This window comes from Danio aesculapii, chromosome 4 (genome assembly GCF_903798145.1).
Source record: "Danio aesculapii chromosome 4, fDanAes4.1, whole genome shotgun sequence".
NCBI classification, from domain to species: domain Eukaryota; kingdom Metazoa; phylum Chordata; class Actinopteri; order Cypriniformes; family Danionidae; genus Danio; species Danio aesculapii.
Window position 1 is genome coordinate 50083508 of NC_079438.1, and position 20475 is coordinate 50103982.

A 20475-nucleotide genomic window follows, 5' to 3' on the forward strand; every position below is an offset into this window, starting at 1 on the left:
TTAAACAAGACTTCAATGACATGATGGACTCAGACCAAATTTCTTTCTCGTTCTTTGCTTATAAGTAAAAAGAAATTGGAAATACCTTTGGATATGTTTGCACCAGCTCTGCATTTAACGGCATCAGGTTGTCAGATGAGGTCATGCTAATTAATTATGATGAGTTTTGTTGGACTTTCCCCTGGTCCCCCAGGTTCAAAGATTGGTCAGTCTCACATTTCTGCCAGATGGAGAAAGCAGCGCAGCCTAAAAGAAGGAGTTGTAACATTTTGCTGATAACAAGTTCTTGCAATTTAACTTCTCGGTTATCAGTCACACCAAGCCACAACTGTTATGAAGCAAGGTTATATATGAGGATAAACATATCAGCATACGTTTATGTAATTATTTAAAAACAGAATTAAACTATTAATGCAAAAATTAGGCTATTAATGCATAAAACAGGTTATTATACTTACAAATAGATAACTGTATTTGACTCTATGATACTACATTGATAACCATTTCTGCATAACAGCTTTAATACAAAACACCAAGGTTAAACTGTGGTTGGTATAGCAAAACCATGCGGTTACTTACAAATAACGACAATAAATATGCGTTTTGTTTATGTGTAGTAAAACAAAAGGTCAACAACTGTTTTGTTTTTGAGACATATCAACTTTCCTTTATTTCAAAGACATTCAGTTTTCGACACATTTTAAAATGCACTGGAACATGATTTAATGCTACATGCCAATACAGTCCTATACATGAAAGTGCGACATCACAATGGATTAAATGTACATATTTAATATTCGTTCGGGTTGTTAAATATCTGGAAAGAGCTCTAGGGTTATTATTATTATCATTAATAATATTATTTAATTTGGGGAACGACTCTTCAGAGAGCGACTGGAGCACACACCCTTGGCAGACCAGGCTCCTGCATTCAACATGCATCCTGAAAGGCACTTTCATGTGAACGCAGTATGTGTGTGTGTTAGTGTGTGTGTGGGGTTGTGATTACCTATATATGTAAAAAGGGACAAAAGGTGGGCATCAGATACAATAAGCAGATGTAGTCATATGAAAGAGCACCAGTAAGAAATGAAGCTTCCTATACAGTAGGTAAAAAAATACAGGTAGAAAAAAAGAAGAGCAGCAGTCCAAAAAAAATTGTTAGTGTATAAAAAAAAAGTGAACCAAGGCAGTTTGGTCATAAAACAACTCACCTTCATGCATATTTACACACACACACACTCATACACACACATACTATCTTGTCTACAAGTGCAGAGCACTCTTTCTAACTCTCTTGCGCTCACTCAAACACTTAAGTTGTCTTGTACAAGCATGAATTATCCATCAGCTAGTGCTCTGCACTACTTTAACCGCACTTCATCATGCAAAACCCCCCACATACACACACTCACACACAAGAGAGCCATGTTTGGTTAGTGTGCTCCAAAGAGTCTGCCGTTGACAATTTCATACAAACACACATACACTGGAAGCACAGGGGACATTAAAAAAAATAAAATAATAAAGAATCAAACACCATTATTGTCCATCAGTGAAGCAGCAGTGGAAATTGTACTGGAACGACCTGAGGGAGGGGCGTGGCCTTGCATGTTTTCCACAAACCTTTGTCATATCCCTCCCCATTTATGAATCTCTTGTGTTTTCACCACGATGTCTCAAAGCTTAGTTCACGTTTGCTCTTAGAATAGTTCCATCCCTCCCACGTCGTCCAATCAGGCTTCAGGGTTTGGTTTCCACGGTAAAGGGGGAGGTTTATCTGGTGATCAAGGCTCAGCGTGGTGTTTTTCGAGTGACGACAGGGAAAAAAAGTGTAACATTCATGAAATACATTCTGTGTTCTTCATTCCTCATAGGAAAGGCTAGGTGCATGGCTGGAAAAACCAAAAAAAATCATAAAAATATTACATTCCCCTCAACTTTCCAAACAAACAAGTGAAAATACCCTTTTCCCAAGAGGCACCATTAGTCCTGTAACTCGAATCAAAGAAAGCAGCAGCAACTTATAAGATTCTCTACATCCCTCGCGTGGTAGTAAGGCCTAACAAATCAAAGCACATTGCACCGACTCGAATTGTATCCCAAAAAAAGACGATGGTACTTCCTGTACTGGCAGTCTCTCTGAATGTCGCGGTCTCTGAATGTGTTCCTCGTAAAAGTATCTACACACAGACACATTAAAGTCCTATTCACTTTGAGAATACGCACACACGCACACGCACGCACACCACCCTGACAACACATTTATGGATATAATATCGTAGACTAAACGCTATCAGACCGCTCAACTAGCTATCGGCCGTACAATCATGTCATTATTAAGAGATTAACACCCTGTTTTGCGTTCTTCAAGCAAGTCTTCAAGTCTTAAACCCTGTTTCCCTCAGTTGGACCCATTGGTTTTTTTACATAGTGCCGGATTTGTCTGGATTTTGGGGCTGCTGGGAAGGCGGAGGGTTGGCCTTGGGGAGAATAGGCGGTTTGGGGCGTAAAGCTGGTGGGCGGAGGGTTACACCCATACGGGGCGAGGCGATGGGTTTGAAGGTGGCCACTAGATCATTTGTGCGGCGGGACGAAGGGCCGGGAAGTGGGGGGAGAGGAGGAAGCGGGCTGATGGGGCTTAGGGGGCTTGGGGAGTCGGACGGACTGGACAGGCTGGATGGTGTGGAGCCAGACGGGCAGGATGGGCTGCTTTTCACCTGCTCCAGGGTGTCCAGCACCAGGTCAGGAGCTGCGGTTTTGCCATTCTGCCTTTCCAGCTCACGCAGCTCGTTCAGGGCCAGGCTCATGGTCTCCTCGATGTCCTGGAGAGAGAGCGAAAGAGAGTAAACTGTATGGGTATTACTAACTTTCTGAGGATTACACTCAGGGTGCGAATTATAGGGGGTTTGGGGGGGATTGACCCCCCTAGTTAACACTTGATCCACCCTGAAGGACGTCAAAACAAGTTGTATGGTGGGGTCGGCACTTTAATAGTGAGAAACTGCTTTCTCTGATCTGTATCTTAAATAATAATATTAATAGTTTATATAATAAAATGCAAGCAATACATTTGACCACTCCTATAATGGTTCATACCAATGTGAATGCTTAATCATGCCTATCAGTCTGAAGCCGGCAGATCTAGAGGACCAATAGACATTGCAAGTGTTCACTAGACACTTCTCTTGTAAAATAGGTGTTTGTGTTTTCTAAAAGTAAAGTCAAATTAAACTTTGACCTACAGCAACCTCTGAAATAACGAATCGGAGATTACTGTTGGTCACAATACACTAAATATCCCTCAAAACACTGAAAATTCAACATGTTTTGTTAATACTTTTAAATATAACAATAAATACATATATTTAATTCACTGAAGCATGTATTACACAAACTAAATCACGGAAAAAGTTGACCCCCCCGATCGTCAATGTATAATTCGCACCCTGATTACACTGTTAACTGAGTATGGATTTGGGTGAACCAAATAAACTTAAATACATAAACTTAATACATAATTCAAATCCATCAATCGATAATACAGTCACTACATAAATATTGGTATCAATAAGGTTTTATTTAGTGTTTATATTTATTTGGTTATTTTTATATTAATATTTATTTGGTAATTAGGCAAGTTTTTGATGGTTTGTTCTGTAGACCATCTAAAAAAATCTAAAATGGTTTTTAAAAATATAAAAACTGCTTTTATTCTAGCCGAAATAAAACAAAAGACTTTTTCTAGAATGAAAATATTATCAGACATACTGTGGAAATTTCCTTTCTCTGTTAAACATCATTTGAAAAATATTTATAAAAGACAAAAATAAAATAAAAAATAAATCAAAAGGGGGGCTAATAATTCTGACATCAACTGTGTGTATATATGTGTGTGTGTATATATATATATATTTATATATCTTTATTTATTTATTTAATTATTTATATTCATATATGCAGTATTATAATAATAAAATATTATTATTCCTCCATTCTGTTGTCATTAGTAATCAGTCAAATAATCATTTTATCAATTTAAAAATGTAAAAAAGACTAAATGGATTAACTATACAATAACAATATTTCATATTATGTTTATCACATTATAACTGTAATAAAATATATATTTTAGATTTTACAGTATGGTTAATTCATTTTTAATTTTGAGTCTGAAACTGAAACATTCATTTTGATGCCAGCTTTTGAAACAAACCTGTGCCATGGTGTGCGGGTTAATGTTAATTCACTATTTTTATTTATATCAAATCAAATATTTTAATAATTTTTAACAAAATTATAAGGGCATTAAATATGTATTGAACCCCTTTATGACTGAATAATGATTTAAATTAGAATTTCAGTGAAAGATGATTGTCATTAAATCATTAAATGCAATGAATCTGAACTGTCCTACACAAAGCTTTCAAGTTCAATAAGAAATTTTGTTCCCTTTTAATTTTGAGACTGACACATCTATTTAGATGTCAGCTTTTGAACATACAGTACCTGTGCCATGGTGTGCGGGTTGAGCGTCTGAGAGCGTTGAATGGGTATCCCGCAGTGCAGAGCGGAAGGAGATTGGCGTATTGGTGGACTCTCTCGCTCTCTGCGCAGGGACTCGTGTCGGCTGATGCTGGAGGTGATGTTCCCATTGGAGGAACCATTGAGTCCTGTGCGTCTGTGGTGCTCAGGACTGTCCAGCGCACAGCTGTTCCCCCGCAGCAGCTCCCGCGGACTGAAATGACCCGTTACAGTCACCGTTACTGGAGGAGAACTGCGTTCCAGTCCATTTCCATGGCAGTGATTATCGCTCAGACGTCCCGGGACGCGACGTAGGAGGGCTTCAGTCCGCTTCCGGTGTCTGAACAGAGGAGAGAGGTTGTAATAAAGTAAATTACAAATCATTTATTGTAGCTTGTCAAATTAGCTGATTTTAGTTGGCTCTATGTTTGTGTGTGTGTGTGTGTGTTTCCCTTTAAATGCAAATGAGCTGCTGCTTTTATAAAAGAGGGTGGAGCCTTTACACGCAACTCTAACACTCCAGATGAACTCAACAATATGTTTTTGTGTGTGTCCCTTTAAATGCAAATGAGCTACTGCTCTCCAGAGGAGGGTGGAGCCTTTACACACAACTCTAACATGCCAGAAACAACAAAACAAGCAAACATGACCAGTAGAGGATTAAAACCTTACAGGTTCAAATCGGAGTCAGCCAGTAGATGTATAGATGCAAATTAGATTTACATGCAAAACTGGAATAACAAAACAGTAGAGTTTGCAAAAATGGCCACTTCCTAATAAACTGGCGCCAAATGAAATTTGCCATGTGTGTGAGAGAGAGTGCCTGTGTGTGTATTTTTTTACAGTGTTTATGAGTATTTGTATCTGTGTGTGTGTTTTACCGGCTGATGAAGGTCTCAGGTATTCTGGGTTCAGTAGGAGACGTCAGAGAGCGTCTGGAGCTCACTTCATCTGAAGGAGTAGTGCTGGCCTCACTGTCTGTTTTCTGGCTCAGAGTGTCTGACATGGCCTCATCCCTAAAATATGAACATTGAGGTATTCATTTACTTAAAAAAAGTTCTATTATGAAATTCAGTTAGCACATCTGGCGCACAAGTAGGACTAAATTCTGTACAAAAAAGCAAAACAACAATAATTACAGTCATTGTAAGTACATAGATAAATAAAATTGGTATCAACTCATCAGAAATAAGGAAAATACATTCCAGTAACATTACCTGGAATTAATAACAACTAATATACAATATGATATATATATATATATATATATATATATATATATATATATATATATATATATATATATATATATATATATATATATATATACACATACATACATACATACATACATACATACATACATACATACACACACATACACACTAGTATTAAAATGCAATAACATTATATTTTTGTGTTTTTCAACGAGTACCAGTGGGATATATATGATTAAAAAGTATCACATTGTGTAAAAGACACCATTTTGATTTTGATTTACAGCACACCCATATCTAAATCTTGAATTTTGGTGGAAGCGTTGTTGAAGCGTGTGGACTCACTCCTGCAGCGTGACGTATTGGTGAGGTATAAGCCCATCAGTGCCGTTGTGACGTCCCTCCCACCAGTCTTCAGATGCCCTCTGGAAGAGCAGCAGAGTGGAGCCTTTCTTAAAGGTGAGCTCCCGTCCCGAACGGCCCACATAGTCAAACTTGGCAATCGCCTCCACAGGCTCACCCTCTGAAACACACAGACAGTCAGCATTTTCTGATTAAGTAAACAATAAAAAGCAACAATGTAAAGTTTGTAGTGAAAATATGATGATGGCTTAGTGAAAGCCTACCCTAAACGTGAAAAATAGCTCAAACCTAAAAAAAAAAAACTTAACCTATTGTTAGCTTGTATTAGCACATTTCTAGTATGTTTCAACCTTAGCTTATTTAATATCAACATTTAACACATTGTTAGCATGTTTCTTGCATATTTTACAATGTTTTAATTATTTGCTACCTTGTTTTAGTATATTGTTTTAACATTGCTAGCCGTTTACATGTTTTTAACATTTTAGCAAGTTAATAACATGTTTCTAGGATGTTTTAGTACACTGTTAGCACGATCCAATTAGCTTGACACATCGACACATTTGACTGAATTACCCTGTTCTTAAAAACGTATTTTTAGCATGTTTTGTTGTGTATATTAATTAAATGAACTGGCATGTTAACATGTTTTAGCATGAATTAGCATGTTGCAGATGTATTTCTAACAGGGCAATGTTGCTAAAATGTCTGTAGCATTAACATGGTTAACATAATCCGTGGTAATTAGTTAACAAATTTTGCTAACATACGTTAAGCTTTTTGGTTCCCACATTGTTAGCATTTTTAACATGTTTCACACTGTTAATATAATTTAACTGAATGTAACCTGTTTTAAAAACTTTTATTTTTAGCATGTTTTGTTATGTGTACCGATTGAATGAGCTGGCATTAGCATGTTGTTGTGTTTTCAGCAGGTTAATGTTGTTGAAATATCTGTAGCATTTTGTCAACAGGAATTAGCATGTTATCTTTCATGTTTGTCAATGTTAGCATGAATTACTACATTTCTAACATAATTAGTAATAGTCAGCATGATGGTATCATGTTTTTTGCATGGTTAACATTGCTAAAGTTGACAATTTTGCTAACATACACTTAAGTTTTTTTGGTTAGCACACTGTTAGCATTATTCAACATGTCTTAGACATTATTGTTAATGTGATTTAACAACAGTCACATTCTGCTAACAAGAATTAAGAATTTGCAAGCACTAATAAATATGATGTACCATGTTGTTAGCATTTTGTTACATTGGCTAGTTGCAAGAAAGATAAATAAATAAAGGTCTGATGGTCATGAATGGATGTAGCTTATGTTTACTGCTTGAACGTTTTCAATTAGAAGTCAATGGCATTTTTAGTAGCTTTTTTTATCTGTTTAATTATCTAAGGCAGTGTTTCTCAACCACATTCCTGGAGGACCACCTGCGCTGCACATTTCCCAGGTCTCCTTAATTAAACACACCTGATTCAGATCATCAGCTCATTAGTCGAGGCTGAAAGACCTGTAATGGGTGTGATAGACAATGAAGGCATCCAAAACATGCAGTGTTGGTGGTCCTCCAGGAACGTGGTTGAGAAACACTGATTTAAGGTTTGGCAGTTGTACCTTAAATGTGGTGGAAATGTGGAAATGGACATGCGTTAAAAAATTGGAAGTAAAAGCAGCAGCTTAAATAATAGATCAGTGATAATAATGGGTGATTATATGCACTGATGCTAATTACCCTCCTCACTCGTCTGTGTTTCCGTCCCTCCATCCTGCTCCCCCTCCTCAAACGCTCCAGGTTCACTGTACGGACTTTCACTTTAAACACAGATGACATCAAACAATTATTAATCATACTCCAACATTCTTTAAACCACGCAAACTTGAACATGGGAGTCACAGAGCCTCACCAGTACTCAGTGTTGCTCATGCACTTCTCATAGACGGGTCCCTCCAGCTCTTTGGTGTCAGGGAAGATGGTTTCATGGTGAATGATGATGGTTTTGACAATCTCGTTGACATGGGCCTGACAGGAGACCTGGTCCAGGAGGTCCGGAGTGGGCATTAAAGTGGGCCCAAAGCAAATGGCCAGGTTTCCAGGGTCCATCATGTTCTCGTCGCTGTACTGGGACAAACTGTGAATGGGAAAATAAACCCAAGATGCATTGGTTGAAATTCCCAGCTTTAATTATGCATTCTCAATCATAAGCCTCTGTTATTTGTGTGCATGCGAGTCATAAATTCCACATCGCACCTTTTCTCTTTGCACCTTCAGCAACACCTCCCTCTGTCTGCCTCTCACCGCACAGAGGTGGAGAGGATTTAATTTCCGGTGTGAAAATGGATGCCTAGTTTAGCCGCATTTCTCTTATTCAACGAGACACTTGAGCTTTGAGGCTGAGTGAAGTGAATTGTATTCATGTGCGAGTACTAATATTGATGAACACTCAGTAGTTTAAAAACATTCCTTTGAGGATATTCGAAGACTTATTGAAAAATTAGAGCTGTTTTATCTGTCTTATGATGGAAAAGATAGAAATACATTAGCATGTGTTAGCATGTTTTCGAATGCTAGCTTACGGTTTACATGTTTCTAATGTTTTAACAAGTTAACATGTAACGTTTTTTTGGTTACCACATTGTTAGCGTTATTTAACATGTTTTAAACATTATTGTTAACCTGATTTAACAATGGTCACGTCTGACAGTCTTAAATGAATGTAGGTTATATATACGGTTTAAAAAAAGCTAGCTTACTGTTTACATGTTTCTAATGTTTTAGCAAGATAACATGTTAAGTTTTCTTTGGTTACCACATTGTTAGCATTATTTAACATGTTTTAAACATTATATATGATTTAACAATGGTCACATTCTGCTAACAAGAATTAATAATCTGCTAGCACTTATAAACATGATTTACCGTTGTTAGCATTTAGGCTAGATGCAAAATAGATAAAGAAAGGTCTGACAGTCTTGAATGGATGTAACTTATATTTACCGTTTGAAAGTTTTCGAAAGCTAGCTTACGGTTTACATGTTTCTAATGTTTTAGCAAGTTAACATGTTAAGTTTTCTTTGTTTACCACATTGTTAGCATTATTTAACATGTTTTAGACATTATATGTGATTTAACAATGGTCACGTTCTGCTAACAAAATTAATAATCTGTTGGCACAAACATGATTTACTGTTGTTAGCATTTTTTACCTAGGCTAGATGCAAGATAGGTAAAGAAAGGTCTGACAGTTTTGAATAGATGTAGCTTAAAATTACTGCTTGAAAGATTTCGAATGCTAGCTTACTGTTTACATGTTTCTAATGTTTTAGCAAGTAGACATGTTTTACCACACTGTTAGCATTATTAGCTAGTTTGTCAAGCACACTGACATGTTTGGCCTAATTAACATGTTTTTAAAATGGTTTGTTGTTAGCATGTTTTACTGTGCGTTGATTGTTAACATTTTTCAGTATAGATTAGCATCTGGCTGTTGAGTTTCTAACAGGTTGATGTTGCTAGAATGTTTGTAGCATCTTATCAAATGAAATTAGCATTAGCTTTCTAGCATTTTTTAGCATGAATTACCACATTTCTAACAGAGGTAACTTTGATAGTAATAATTAGCATGCCGCTGCTATATTTCTCTATACACAAAAATTAAGTAGATATCCATCTGTAAGGGATCTTAGTTTAGTTTCAACACATGAAGAGCAAAAAACACGATTTATGAATAAACGTATTCACTTGAACTCTTCATATTTTTGTGTAGTAACTGTAAATGGTATTTAATATGAATGTAATAATTAAAATATTGGTGTCAAATCCATTATTCAATTTAATGTGTGATATGGCTAAACAGAATTTCTCAATCAAAATGAGTACAGCATTAGACATAGAAACACCATTACAACATACATCACAACTTAAGCACACAGTATATGTTCCTCATCTGAACAGCGATCTGAATGTGTGTTGAATACTCACTGGTTGAGGAATGCAAACAGGTATCGCATGAGCACCAGTGTTGGCCGTGGCATTGTGGTGAGGATCTTGCGGATGGAGAGGGCACGCTCATACAAACTCTCAGTTCCTGTTTAACACACATCAACACATACACACACACACACACACATTCAGAAAGGTCCCATGTGCTCCAGTAGACATGCTCTTGTACAGACACATGAAAGGACACCAGCTGTCCAAATTCCCCAGGAAACTCAAGTACTTTACACCCTGTCCTTTCCTGAACACTTCTCAAAATACACACCTTTCCTTCCTTCATCATACCTCATACACACACATATGCACACAGTGCCTGCCATTAATATTGGCACCCTTGGTAAATGAGCAAATAACTAGTGGAAAAAAGTCTTTGTGTGTCGAGTTGTAGTTTTTGGCTAACTTGGCTAAGATTTTTAGCCACCCTTACCATCGTCCTTAAAACTTGGTGTTTCTATAGCGCTTTCACAATGTAGATTGTGTCAAAGCAACTTAACATAGAAATTCTAGTAAACTGAAGCTGTGTCAATGCAGTTTTCAGAGTTTAAGTTCAGTTTAGCTCAGTTCAGTGTGGTTTAATTTTCACTGCTGAAAGTCCAAACAGTGAAGAGCAAATCCAACAATGCGCAGCTCCATAAGTCCCAAACTAAGTAAGCCAGTGGCAAGAGTGACGAGGAACAAAACTTCAATTGACAAAGGAAAAAAAAACCTCGAGAGGGACCAGGCTCAGTTGGGCTCGACCACTTCTCCTCTGGCCAAACTTCTTGTGCAGAGCTGGACGTCCATCATGGAGAACTGCAGGTGTGAGTACATCACCAGCGGGTGTTCAGGCTGGCCTGCGAGATCAATTCGAAGACTCGTCGGTCACAGGGTCTTTCAGGAATCAGTCCCATGCCCTCTGCTCCTCCATGACCGCCACGGCATCTGCTCAGGATACGGCCTGGTCCAGGATTATGGAGACCTTGGCATCATTCTTCATAGGTCTTGGATCACATCAATGGTGCTGCACAATCTCTAGAGGCCTCGGGATGAGCATCCGACAAGATTCAGACTGATTCATAACACTTCCAGTTGACTGCAGTTTCTAAACTATTGACCTACTTGGATGTAATGGGCATTTTCAGTGTTTTTGCCATTTGGTGAATCTCATCCCTTTGCTGCAAATCACAGCTTTGTTTTTTCAGATTCTGATGAATAAGTTTGTTTTACCTTACATGTATAGCATGAAGTCATGGATGAACAGTTTTCTGTTACTAGTAACTCAGGTATACCAAAAAAGTAACATATTAAATGTAATATACTTAGTTTTTTTGCTCATGGGAATTCAGAGGAGCCAATAATTATAGCACAAGCATATTTAACAAAAATACCTGTAATAAAACTTTGATGTGTTTGCAAATGTTTGTTATAAATAAAAGTACATTTTTTTTGTAATATTTTAATTCGTAAAGCCAATTTTTATAGCCTTCTGCCCATCTCAGTGCCCCATATCAGAACACATTTATGATGAAGGTAGACTCACGAACGCAGGCGATCAGATCGTTGAACTTCTCCTTTGGGAAAATTGGATTGTCCAGGTTGCGGAAGTACATTTTTAGGACGCCTGCCACTGAGTTAATGTCATGATTATTCTCCTCATCAGTCAGCGGATCGTTACCTGGAAAACAACCACTGAGATGAGTGTATATTCATGGTGATGAATTTGTTTTTTAATTTAACTCTGGAATATACACACTGGTCACTTTATTAGGTACATCTTACTAGTACCAGGTTGGACCCCTTTATGCCTTCAGAACTGCCTTAATCCTTCTTGGTATAGATTCAACAAGGTACTAAAAATATTCCTCAGAGATTTTGGTCCATATCGATATGATAGCATCACGCAGTTACTGGAGATTTGTCAGCTGCACATTCATGATATGAATCTAAATAGCTGACATGAGTGGCACCCGGTGTGGTCTTCTGAAACGCGTTAACGGACAGGTGTACCTAATAATGTGGCCGGTGAGTGTATACTCCATAGACCATAGATTTCATTTGTTTAAATTCAAAACATTACAGCTTGTTTACTTAAATAAAAGGAAATCTGTTGAATCCACTGTATATACTTAATCAGTATTTATTATGCACATAATACAATATAATACAATATAATTATGTGCTTATTTTAATTATTTTATTTAATAAAGTCTGTTATGCATAGATAGAGTCCCCAAACCTCGCTCAAAAGAGTTTTTGATGTCATTGACCTCCACCTGTGACCCTGAAACCCGGAAAATACCCTGGTGTTGCAGACCTGAAGTAAAGAAATTTCAATATTAATGCATTTATGTTTGATGAATTCATTATTTCTATTCCTCATCACACTTCTCACCATATAGATTAATAAAGCGAATGCAGCTTTCTACAATCAGAGGAATGGCTTTTCCAGAATCCTGTGTGCAGATAAAAAAACATATCCAAAAATCAAATAGAATCTCATGGAAGTTGTGAAAAATTTGTGAAACGTGCATATCGGTACAGGTGAAAACAAACCCATTGTTACCTGGTTTCTGCTGTGAGAGTTTCGTCGACGGCTGAGTGGAAGGATAGAGAGAGAAATGCAAGTGAAACAAGGGATTGAGCATTCAGAAAGGTCATGAAAGCCTTTACAAATATCAAGAGAACCTCGTGATTTACAGCGAATGTAAAGAGGGCATTAAAGAAGGTCAGACACAGATAATGAGAGATACTGTACCTGGTTGTCATGATGTCTGCTCTGTATCCTGTGGACAGACATTATATTAGAATACCAAATTATACTATTTCACTAGTCTTCGGTCATCAGAAACTACATTGCTCTGAAAACTGATGATAATGATGTCACTTTCACATAATTATGTCATTTAAAATGGCAGACAGAATGTTTATCTTGTTTTTTTTTATTTAATAGCATCATATGTAATAGAGAATCTATGGATAAAATGGACAAACAATGAATCAAGGATAGATGGATGGAATGAGTTAACAAAAGATGGATAGATGGAACTAATTGATGGATGGATGAATAAAAAGAACAATGATGGAACAAACAGCAGATGGATGGATGGATGGATGGATGGATGGACAGAATTAACAATGGATGGACAGATGGAGGGAATGAATGAATGAACAATTGATGGATGGATATACAGACAGAATGGAAGATGAATGGATCAATAGAAAGAACATGGAGAGGAAGAAGAAAGAGGGGATGTACCAATTAACAGATGGATAGATGAAACTAACTAATGGAATGAACAACGGATGGATGGAATGAACAATGGATGGATGGAATGAACAAAGGATGGATGGATGGATGAAATGATAGATGAATGTAAAAGATGATGGTGGATTTAAGGAATGAATAACAGATAGATTTATGGAAAGAATGAACAACAGATGGACTCATGGATTGATGGATGGAATGAACAGCGGATGGATGGATAAAACTAACTGATGGAAGGAATGAACAACAGATGGATGGATGAATGGAAAAGATGATGGTGGATTTATGGAATGAACAACAGATAGATTGATTGATGGATAGAATGAACAATGAATGGATAAATAGAATGACTAAAGGGTGGGTGGATGGATGGATGGATGGATGGAACAAAAAACAGCAGATGGATTACTGATGGAGAGATATATGGAATGAACAATGATTAGATGATAGATGGATTGACAGACAGAAGGAATGATAAATGGATAGGTGGATAGAAAGAACAACAGTGGATGGAACAAACAACAGATGGAAGGACAGAAATAACTAATGGATAGTTCGATTAATGGATGGAACGAACATCAAATAGATGGATGGATGGATGGAAAATATACAACGATGGATGTAACAACTGAACAACAGATAGATTGATGGATTGAATGAAAAGCAGGTAGATGTATGAGTGAACAAGCCACTTCACCTTCAGCTATGCTCCTCTTCAGCATGTCATGTTTGGCTTGGAGTTTAGCTATGAGATTACTGCCTTCTAGATACTCCTTCAGCTTCTGCAGGAACACAAACACAGAACACGATCAATAATAATCCACTTACAGTGGAATATAATGATCTCATTGGTCCTCTCATCCTGCCGTAGAACAACTAAGTTTAAAGTCAGCATGAACCGGAAGCTGCGACTGTTTTTTTTCTCTCCATATTGTGAGCAGTTCCTAGAGAAATGGAATATTAAATGAGAAAGCAGTGGGCGTGGCTTATTTTTTCTACTGCAACCTCATTGGATGTAGTAAAGTACGCATTTCAGTCAGAAAGATCAGGAAAAGGGTTTCGGGAGAGTTATTACAACCTAACAGACTCCTCCTCCTCCTCCTCACCATTTCTGTTTGTTGACAGTTGGAGGGGCGTGGTTAAGTATGTTAGCCACGCCCAATCCCTCAGACAGACATAATCTGAGAATTTGCAGGTCAAAACACACTTCAACACGTCAACATCAAGCTCTTTCTTGTCTGAAATAGGAGTAAAAGCCACTATATCTTTGAGGGAGAGTGTGTATATTTACAGTGAAGTAGAAGAGCTCTGTTTCCTGCTGGTTGGCGCGTCTCTTGGCCAGGCTGGGTTTGCTGAGGTAAGTGTCTGATACGCTGGATTTGACAGACTCAGTGGAGCGACTGTGCTGAAAACTCTCAGAAACGTCGTAGTCCTCCATGTTCACCATGTCCTGGATGGTGCTGAGTGTGGCCTCTGATGTCTTTTTCACCTGCACAGAAAACACAGAATTATTATCCCCCCACTGTATATTTTCCCCCTATATTATCTTTGCCATGATGACAGTGCATAATATTCTTACTAGACTTTTTTTCAAGATACTAGTATTTAAAGTGCAACTTAAAGGCTTAACTAGTTTAATTAGGCAAGTTAGGGTAATTAGGCAAGTCAATGTATAACAGTGGCTTATTCTGTAGACAATAGTGAAAAACATTGCTTACGGAGGCTAATAATATTGACCTTAAAATGGTTGTAATGGCTTTTATTCTAACCGAAATAAAACAAATCAGACTTTCTCCAGAAGAAAAAACATTATCGGAAATACTGTGAAAATTTCTTCCTCTGTTATACATCATTTGGGAAAAATCACAGGAGGGCTAATACTTTAGACGTCGACTGTACATGCATACCAGCACATTCCTCAGCCACGTTCATACATATTGTTTCCATCGTCTCAGCCTCTGCTGGAGTGTGTGGTTGTTTTTAAATCACTGCTTGTTGGCAGACCAGCTGTTTCCTGCAGCTCTCAGCATGTGAAGGACAGAGCAGAAGTGCTGATGAACGCTGTATTACTGCAGTCTGCTTCCACTGGAGAGACAGAGCGCCGTACGCTTAGTCTTCCATCCTCGCTTCTTTACATGGATATAAGCCAAATCCTGATTACAGTGTGTGTGTGATTGTTTGAAAACAAGAAGTTACAACAAGCTAGTTTTTTTTTTTGTTAGCTCGGTTGGTTGGATGTAAACGTTAATTTTTTTTTATCGGAAATATACCCTAACTAGTTAACCTAGTTAAGCCTTTAAATGTGTCTAGTCAAATATTATGGACTGTAATTATGGCAAAGATAAAATAAATCAGTTATTAGAGATGAGTTTCTAAAACTAGTATGTTTAGAAATGTGTTGTTTCCGTTAAACATAAATTGGGGACAAAAATACACAGGGGGGCTAATAATTCTTACTTCAACAGTATATATATAATACCTGATGACTAACAGAGAAGGGAAAGGAGAAATGGAGGAGGTGTGTGTGCCTGTCATCTCATCCTTTATGCTCAGTAGGGGTATAGCAGCTGCCGAGGTGTTCGTTTAAGGTGTACGTGTGTGTGTGTGTGTGTGTGTGTGTGTGTGTGTGTGTGTGTGTGTGTGTGTGTGTGTGTGTGTGTGTGTGTGTCTTACCTCCTCATTTTCGATCTTCAGTGTGGAGAGGCGCGACTGCAGCTGCTGGAATCGGAGGAGCAGTTCGGCCTGCACCTGCGGCAGTGCTGTGATTTGACTCACCTGAAATATAAACATGCATAAATACACACATTACGGAAACCGGTAGGCAACAAGCAAATCATTTCAGCTTGTTTTAGTATTATAGTCCTTCGTTTCCTTCTTTTTATTGGACAAAAATACGTGAATACACTGCTCCGGTTTCCCCCACAGTCCAAAGACATGTGCTATAAGTAAATTGGGTAGGCTAGTGTATGAGTGTGTAGATGTTTCCCAGAGATGGGTTGCAGATGGAAGGGCATCCATCCGCTGCATAAAACCTGCGCTGGATAAGTTGGTGGTTCATTCCACTGTGGCGACCCCGGATTAATAAAGGGACTAAGCCGAAAAGAAAATGAATGAATGAAGTGAATACACTGAATTCATCAAGCCTAACACAATAGTTTTAAAAACAAAACTTCATTCCAGTCTCTGCCTTTTAGGCATTTTTTTTCAAGCAGTGTTGGATATAAAAGTAATATATTACAATCTTAAGAAATAAATCGGGATAGTTCACTCAAAAATGTAAATTTAATCATTATTTAGTCTCCCCTAAGTGGTTTTAAAACTTTAAGCTCCTTTCTTCCGTTGAACACAGAAGAAGATATTTTGAAGAATGCTGAAAACTTGTAACCATTAACTTTTGTAGTAGAAAAAACAAATACTGTGGAAGTCGATGGTTACAGGTTTTCAGCATTCCTCAAAATATCTTCTGTTGTGTTCAACAGAATAAAGAAAGTAAAACAGGTTTGGAACAAGTTAAGGGAGAGTGAATGATGACAGAATTTTCATTTATTGAGTGTACTAGCCATTTAAGGGTTACTTTACTGTTTATTTACTGTCCCTTCCACAGATACTAAAATGTCAAAACCCTCACACATAAGCATCAATTAGGTGTTTTTCTTGTTAATTTGATGCAAAGAACATATAATACAAATTATATTCAGTTTTATAAATGTTTACATGTTTATTTTTTTAGATTTAAGATGCAGATTCTTGTTGAAACGTCATCACGTTTTTGTGAAAAGGGTCTATTAGAGCATATTTAATCATTTCTGCAATGGAAATATTCTCACTCTTCTCAATTATTCTCATCATTTTAGAGGAAAAAAGAAAGATTATTATTTGAATGGACAGTGATTTTACTTCACCAATGAGAAAAAAAAAGTACAAAAGTTGCAAAAGGATTGCTTTAAACATTCATTAATCTGTATATACGTCATGTAGAGCTCTGGGGTCAGGAAGTTCTCTGAAGACAACACTATCCTGCATTCATTTTTTTAATGTAATTTATGTATTTTTTCCAAGGTAAATGAAGGTTATACTGTGTGTTGTTAATAGCAGAGCTCCTCTATTTAAAACAAAAAGAAGGAAAAAATCCTGCAAGTTTTGAAATAGATCAAGCTTCAGCCAGGTCAGAAAAAGTAACGCAAAAGTAAAGCATTACTTACTATAAAAAGTAGCTAAGTAACATAGCTAGTTACTTCTATGGAGGAGTAACTCAATATTGTAATGCATTACTTTCTAAAGTAACTTTCCCCAACACTGCAACCAACAGTTAACAAGGCAAGCTTAATGAGGACAGCTGATTAGTCACATGGATGCCAGAGGTTATTCAGTAGATGCCAACTCCCGTTATTCCTATGAACTCTTTTTTTTGTCCAAGCGATGGCCAAATCATATGCAAATTAAGGAATTTTCATTCAAAATTTTCCATTACTTCCTTCTCATGTGATACTTCAAAATATACATTGACACACGGTGATGGAAACTAAGCTGAGTATTGTGTCATCTAAAAATGAATATAAACATGTCTGAAAACACGGCACCTTTTTGATACTTAATAAATACAAATGTAGAAGAATTCATCAGTACATTTTTACGCTGGGCAAACAAATTATGAAGATGCCCAAACATCATAATTTTCTACACAGAGATAATAATGCTTTTAATGAACGTATGTATGCTTGTATGGGTTTGAGACACTAGGTGGCGTCTGACCTGGTCTCCCATGTGTGGCTGAAAGGAGAAGCGTGTAGGAGGAGTGAAGGATGTCGGGTGAGTCTCCATAAAGCGCTGCCGGTCATTACCGGGGTCCAGCCCTTCCACGGCCCCCTCCAAAATATCCAGCCCCTCATGTCGAGATGTTTCCAGACTGTACTCGGCGGATAGGTAGGTCCGCAAAGCCCGACTCAAGCCCGCGTGATAGCCGAGATCACAACACTGTTAACACACATACATGCACATTGTGCTACAAAATCTATAGTTTCAGCAGGTTCAGGGTTAAGCACAGTTTATCCATAATAGAGTGAAAGTGTATTATTTGTATGCATTTAAAGGTCTGTTTAAGCATTTTAAGTGAGTTTAAAGCATCTGGAAATAAAATTATTTATTTAGAAAATTGAATTATATAAATGATAAAGACTACAGTGCTTTTTTTTTATTATTTTATAATTCAATTTCTCTCCAGAAAACCAAAAAGCACTGTTTTTTTCAATTGTATCTTTGCTCTATTGTATTTATCTATGCTTGTGGTTTGTTTATTATATATTCTGTTATACAGATGCTCTCCTAGGCCTATCACGATATCGTATGATATATTGCCCCAAAATATATTGCGATAAACAATATTATTGATATTTTTAGATCACTTTATGCTACTCATTATATAATGCCAGAATGACAATATAATATCACGATGCAAGTACACTCAAATAACACATAATATTTTATTCTTATGAATATTTAATTTAATTATAGTCAATTTTATAATTAGGTGTTGGAATCAGAATGTGAAGACACATATCCTATATAAATAATAATAAATGTTAACATATAAGTGCAAAGTAATGAGTAACAGAGGCTGTGATGTCTGCTACCAGATCTATTTTCAGTTGTCAAACACCCACATCAAAATATACTAAAGTAATTATAGTAAATACTAGTGTTTTTTTTTTTTTTAACCGTACTGACAATGACACCTTCTGTAGAGATGGACATGTTGATACATTCATTTAAAATGTCGCTAGAATTGTTTTTTATGTATGGGCGATATATATTGCATGTGTTGAGCGATAAGTCGATATATTGATTATTTTGACTGGCCTATGCCCTCCCCTTCAAAATCATCCCAATCACTCAAAACTGATTTCTTTCCAAAGAGAGTTATTTAAGTCATCTGGTGGAAAAGAATTCATATCACAATATATATTGCAAAAAAAAAAAACATACACTGCAAAAATAACAGTGTTAATTCAACTCTAACAGAGTTAAAGTCAACTCCGAATGAGTGAACATATTGTCCCAATAGTTTCAGAGGTAAAACAACACTCTTAAGAGAGTTACTTGTACAACACTATACATAAGTTATATTTACACTGTATCAAGTTAAAAAATAACTCTGATCTACACTACTGGGAGTTGATTGTTCCCTGACTCTAGTGTGAAGAATAAATTCAACACTTTAACAGAGAGAATTTTACTCAGAATTTTTTAAAACTCTTGTCTACCTAGCAAAAATTACAATACTCATGATTGATGTTAAAATAACTTACACAAGACAATTCTCTAAGAATGACAGAAAAACATACAAATACGATTATTTTATTAACCCCCCCCCCCCCCCCCCCCATGTTCAGCTGGTTGCAATTCCCGAATTTTCTTTGCCAATCTTAAGACAATTTTAATGGGTTGTTTTGGTCCTATTTTGAATTTCCCCAACCATTGCAGAGCCCAGAGGACCAGAGTTCGCACTCCAGCTAGGCCATTGATCATTTTTATCAACATAACATGTTAACACTTAACAGCCAGCACTAGAAAATGAACAATTTTTACAAATGAACACTTTTAAAGCTTTTAAGGCTAGGTGATTAATGGAAAAGTAATCGAAATTGACATTCAGAACCTATAGTTGATCAAAATTTTCCAGGTCAATTTTTTCAGTTACTTTCCCTACTGTGTGTGGAGTCAAGTGACACCGCTCTGTTAAGGCTCAATTATATTACTAATATGATTATTGGGCATGAATTATTATATTTGGGGGGGGGGGGGGGTGGTGTCGCAGGTGAAATTAAAGAGCGGAGCAGGGCGGGGCCGGGGTGCGATTTTAGAGGTGCTGGATCCGGATCCAAATTAAGCCCTGGTTAGTTGTAACTCCATGAATTTACACTGGATCCAATCATATTCGAACTCTGATTTAATTTATCATAATATAACTCTATAATGTCAACACTTTACTCTGAAATGCTTTAACACTGAGAATTTAACACTGATGAATTTGTGTGTATAATATCAATGTCAGCTTGTCTTTCAATTACATGCAGCTCTAACACATCACACACAATTGATTTTCAGAGAGAAGTGTA

General features: G+C 37.0%; 1 protein-coding gene across 1 annotated transcript in view; it reads right to left on the reverse strand.

The window, feature by feature from the left end:
- Window positions 1-655: 655 nt before the first annotated feature.
- Window positions 656-20475, reverse strand: part of srgap1b (SLIT-ROBO Rho GTPase activating protein 1b) — a 59357-nt gene continuing 39537 nt past the window's right edge. Inside the window, exons 7-22 of the mRNA XM_056455983.1 lie at window positions 18113-18334; window positions 16034-16135; window positions 14652-14849; window positions 14058-14142; window positions 12851-12878; window positions 12659-12689; window positions 12488-12548; window positions 12332-12409; window positions 11636-11770; window positions 10099-10204; window positions 8024-8248; window positions 7852-7931; window positions 6087-6264; window positions 5406-5540; window positions 4510-4864; window positions 656-2825 (exon numbers count right to left, since the gene is read on the reverse strand). Of these exons, the coding sequence (XP_056311958.1) occupies window positions 2427-2825; window positions 4510-4864; window positions 5406-5540; window positions 6087-6264; window positions 7852-7931; window positions 8024-8248; window positions 10099-10204; window positions 11636-11770; window positions 12332-12409; window positions 12488-12548; window positions 12659-12689; window positions 12851-12878; window positions 14058-14142; window positions 14652-14849; window positions 16034-16135; window positions 18113-18334 (2418 nt within the window). The 3' untranslated portion in view covers window positions 656-2426. The remainder of the gene's footprint in view (window positions 2826-4509; window positions 4865-5405; window positions 5541-6086; window positions 6265-7851; window positions 7932-8023; window positions 8249-10098; window positions 10205-11635; window positions 11771-12331; window positions 12410-12487; window positions 12549-12658; window positions 12690-12850; window positions 12879-14057; window positions 14143-14651; window positions 14850-16033; window positions 16136-18112; window positions 18335-20475) is intronic.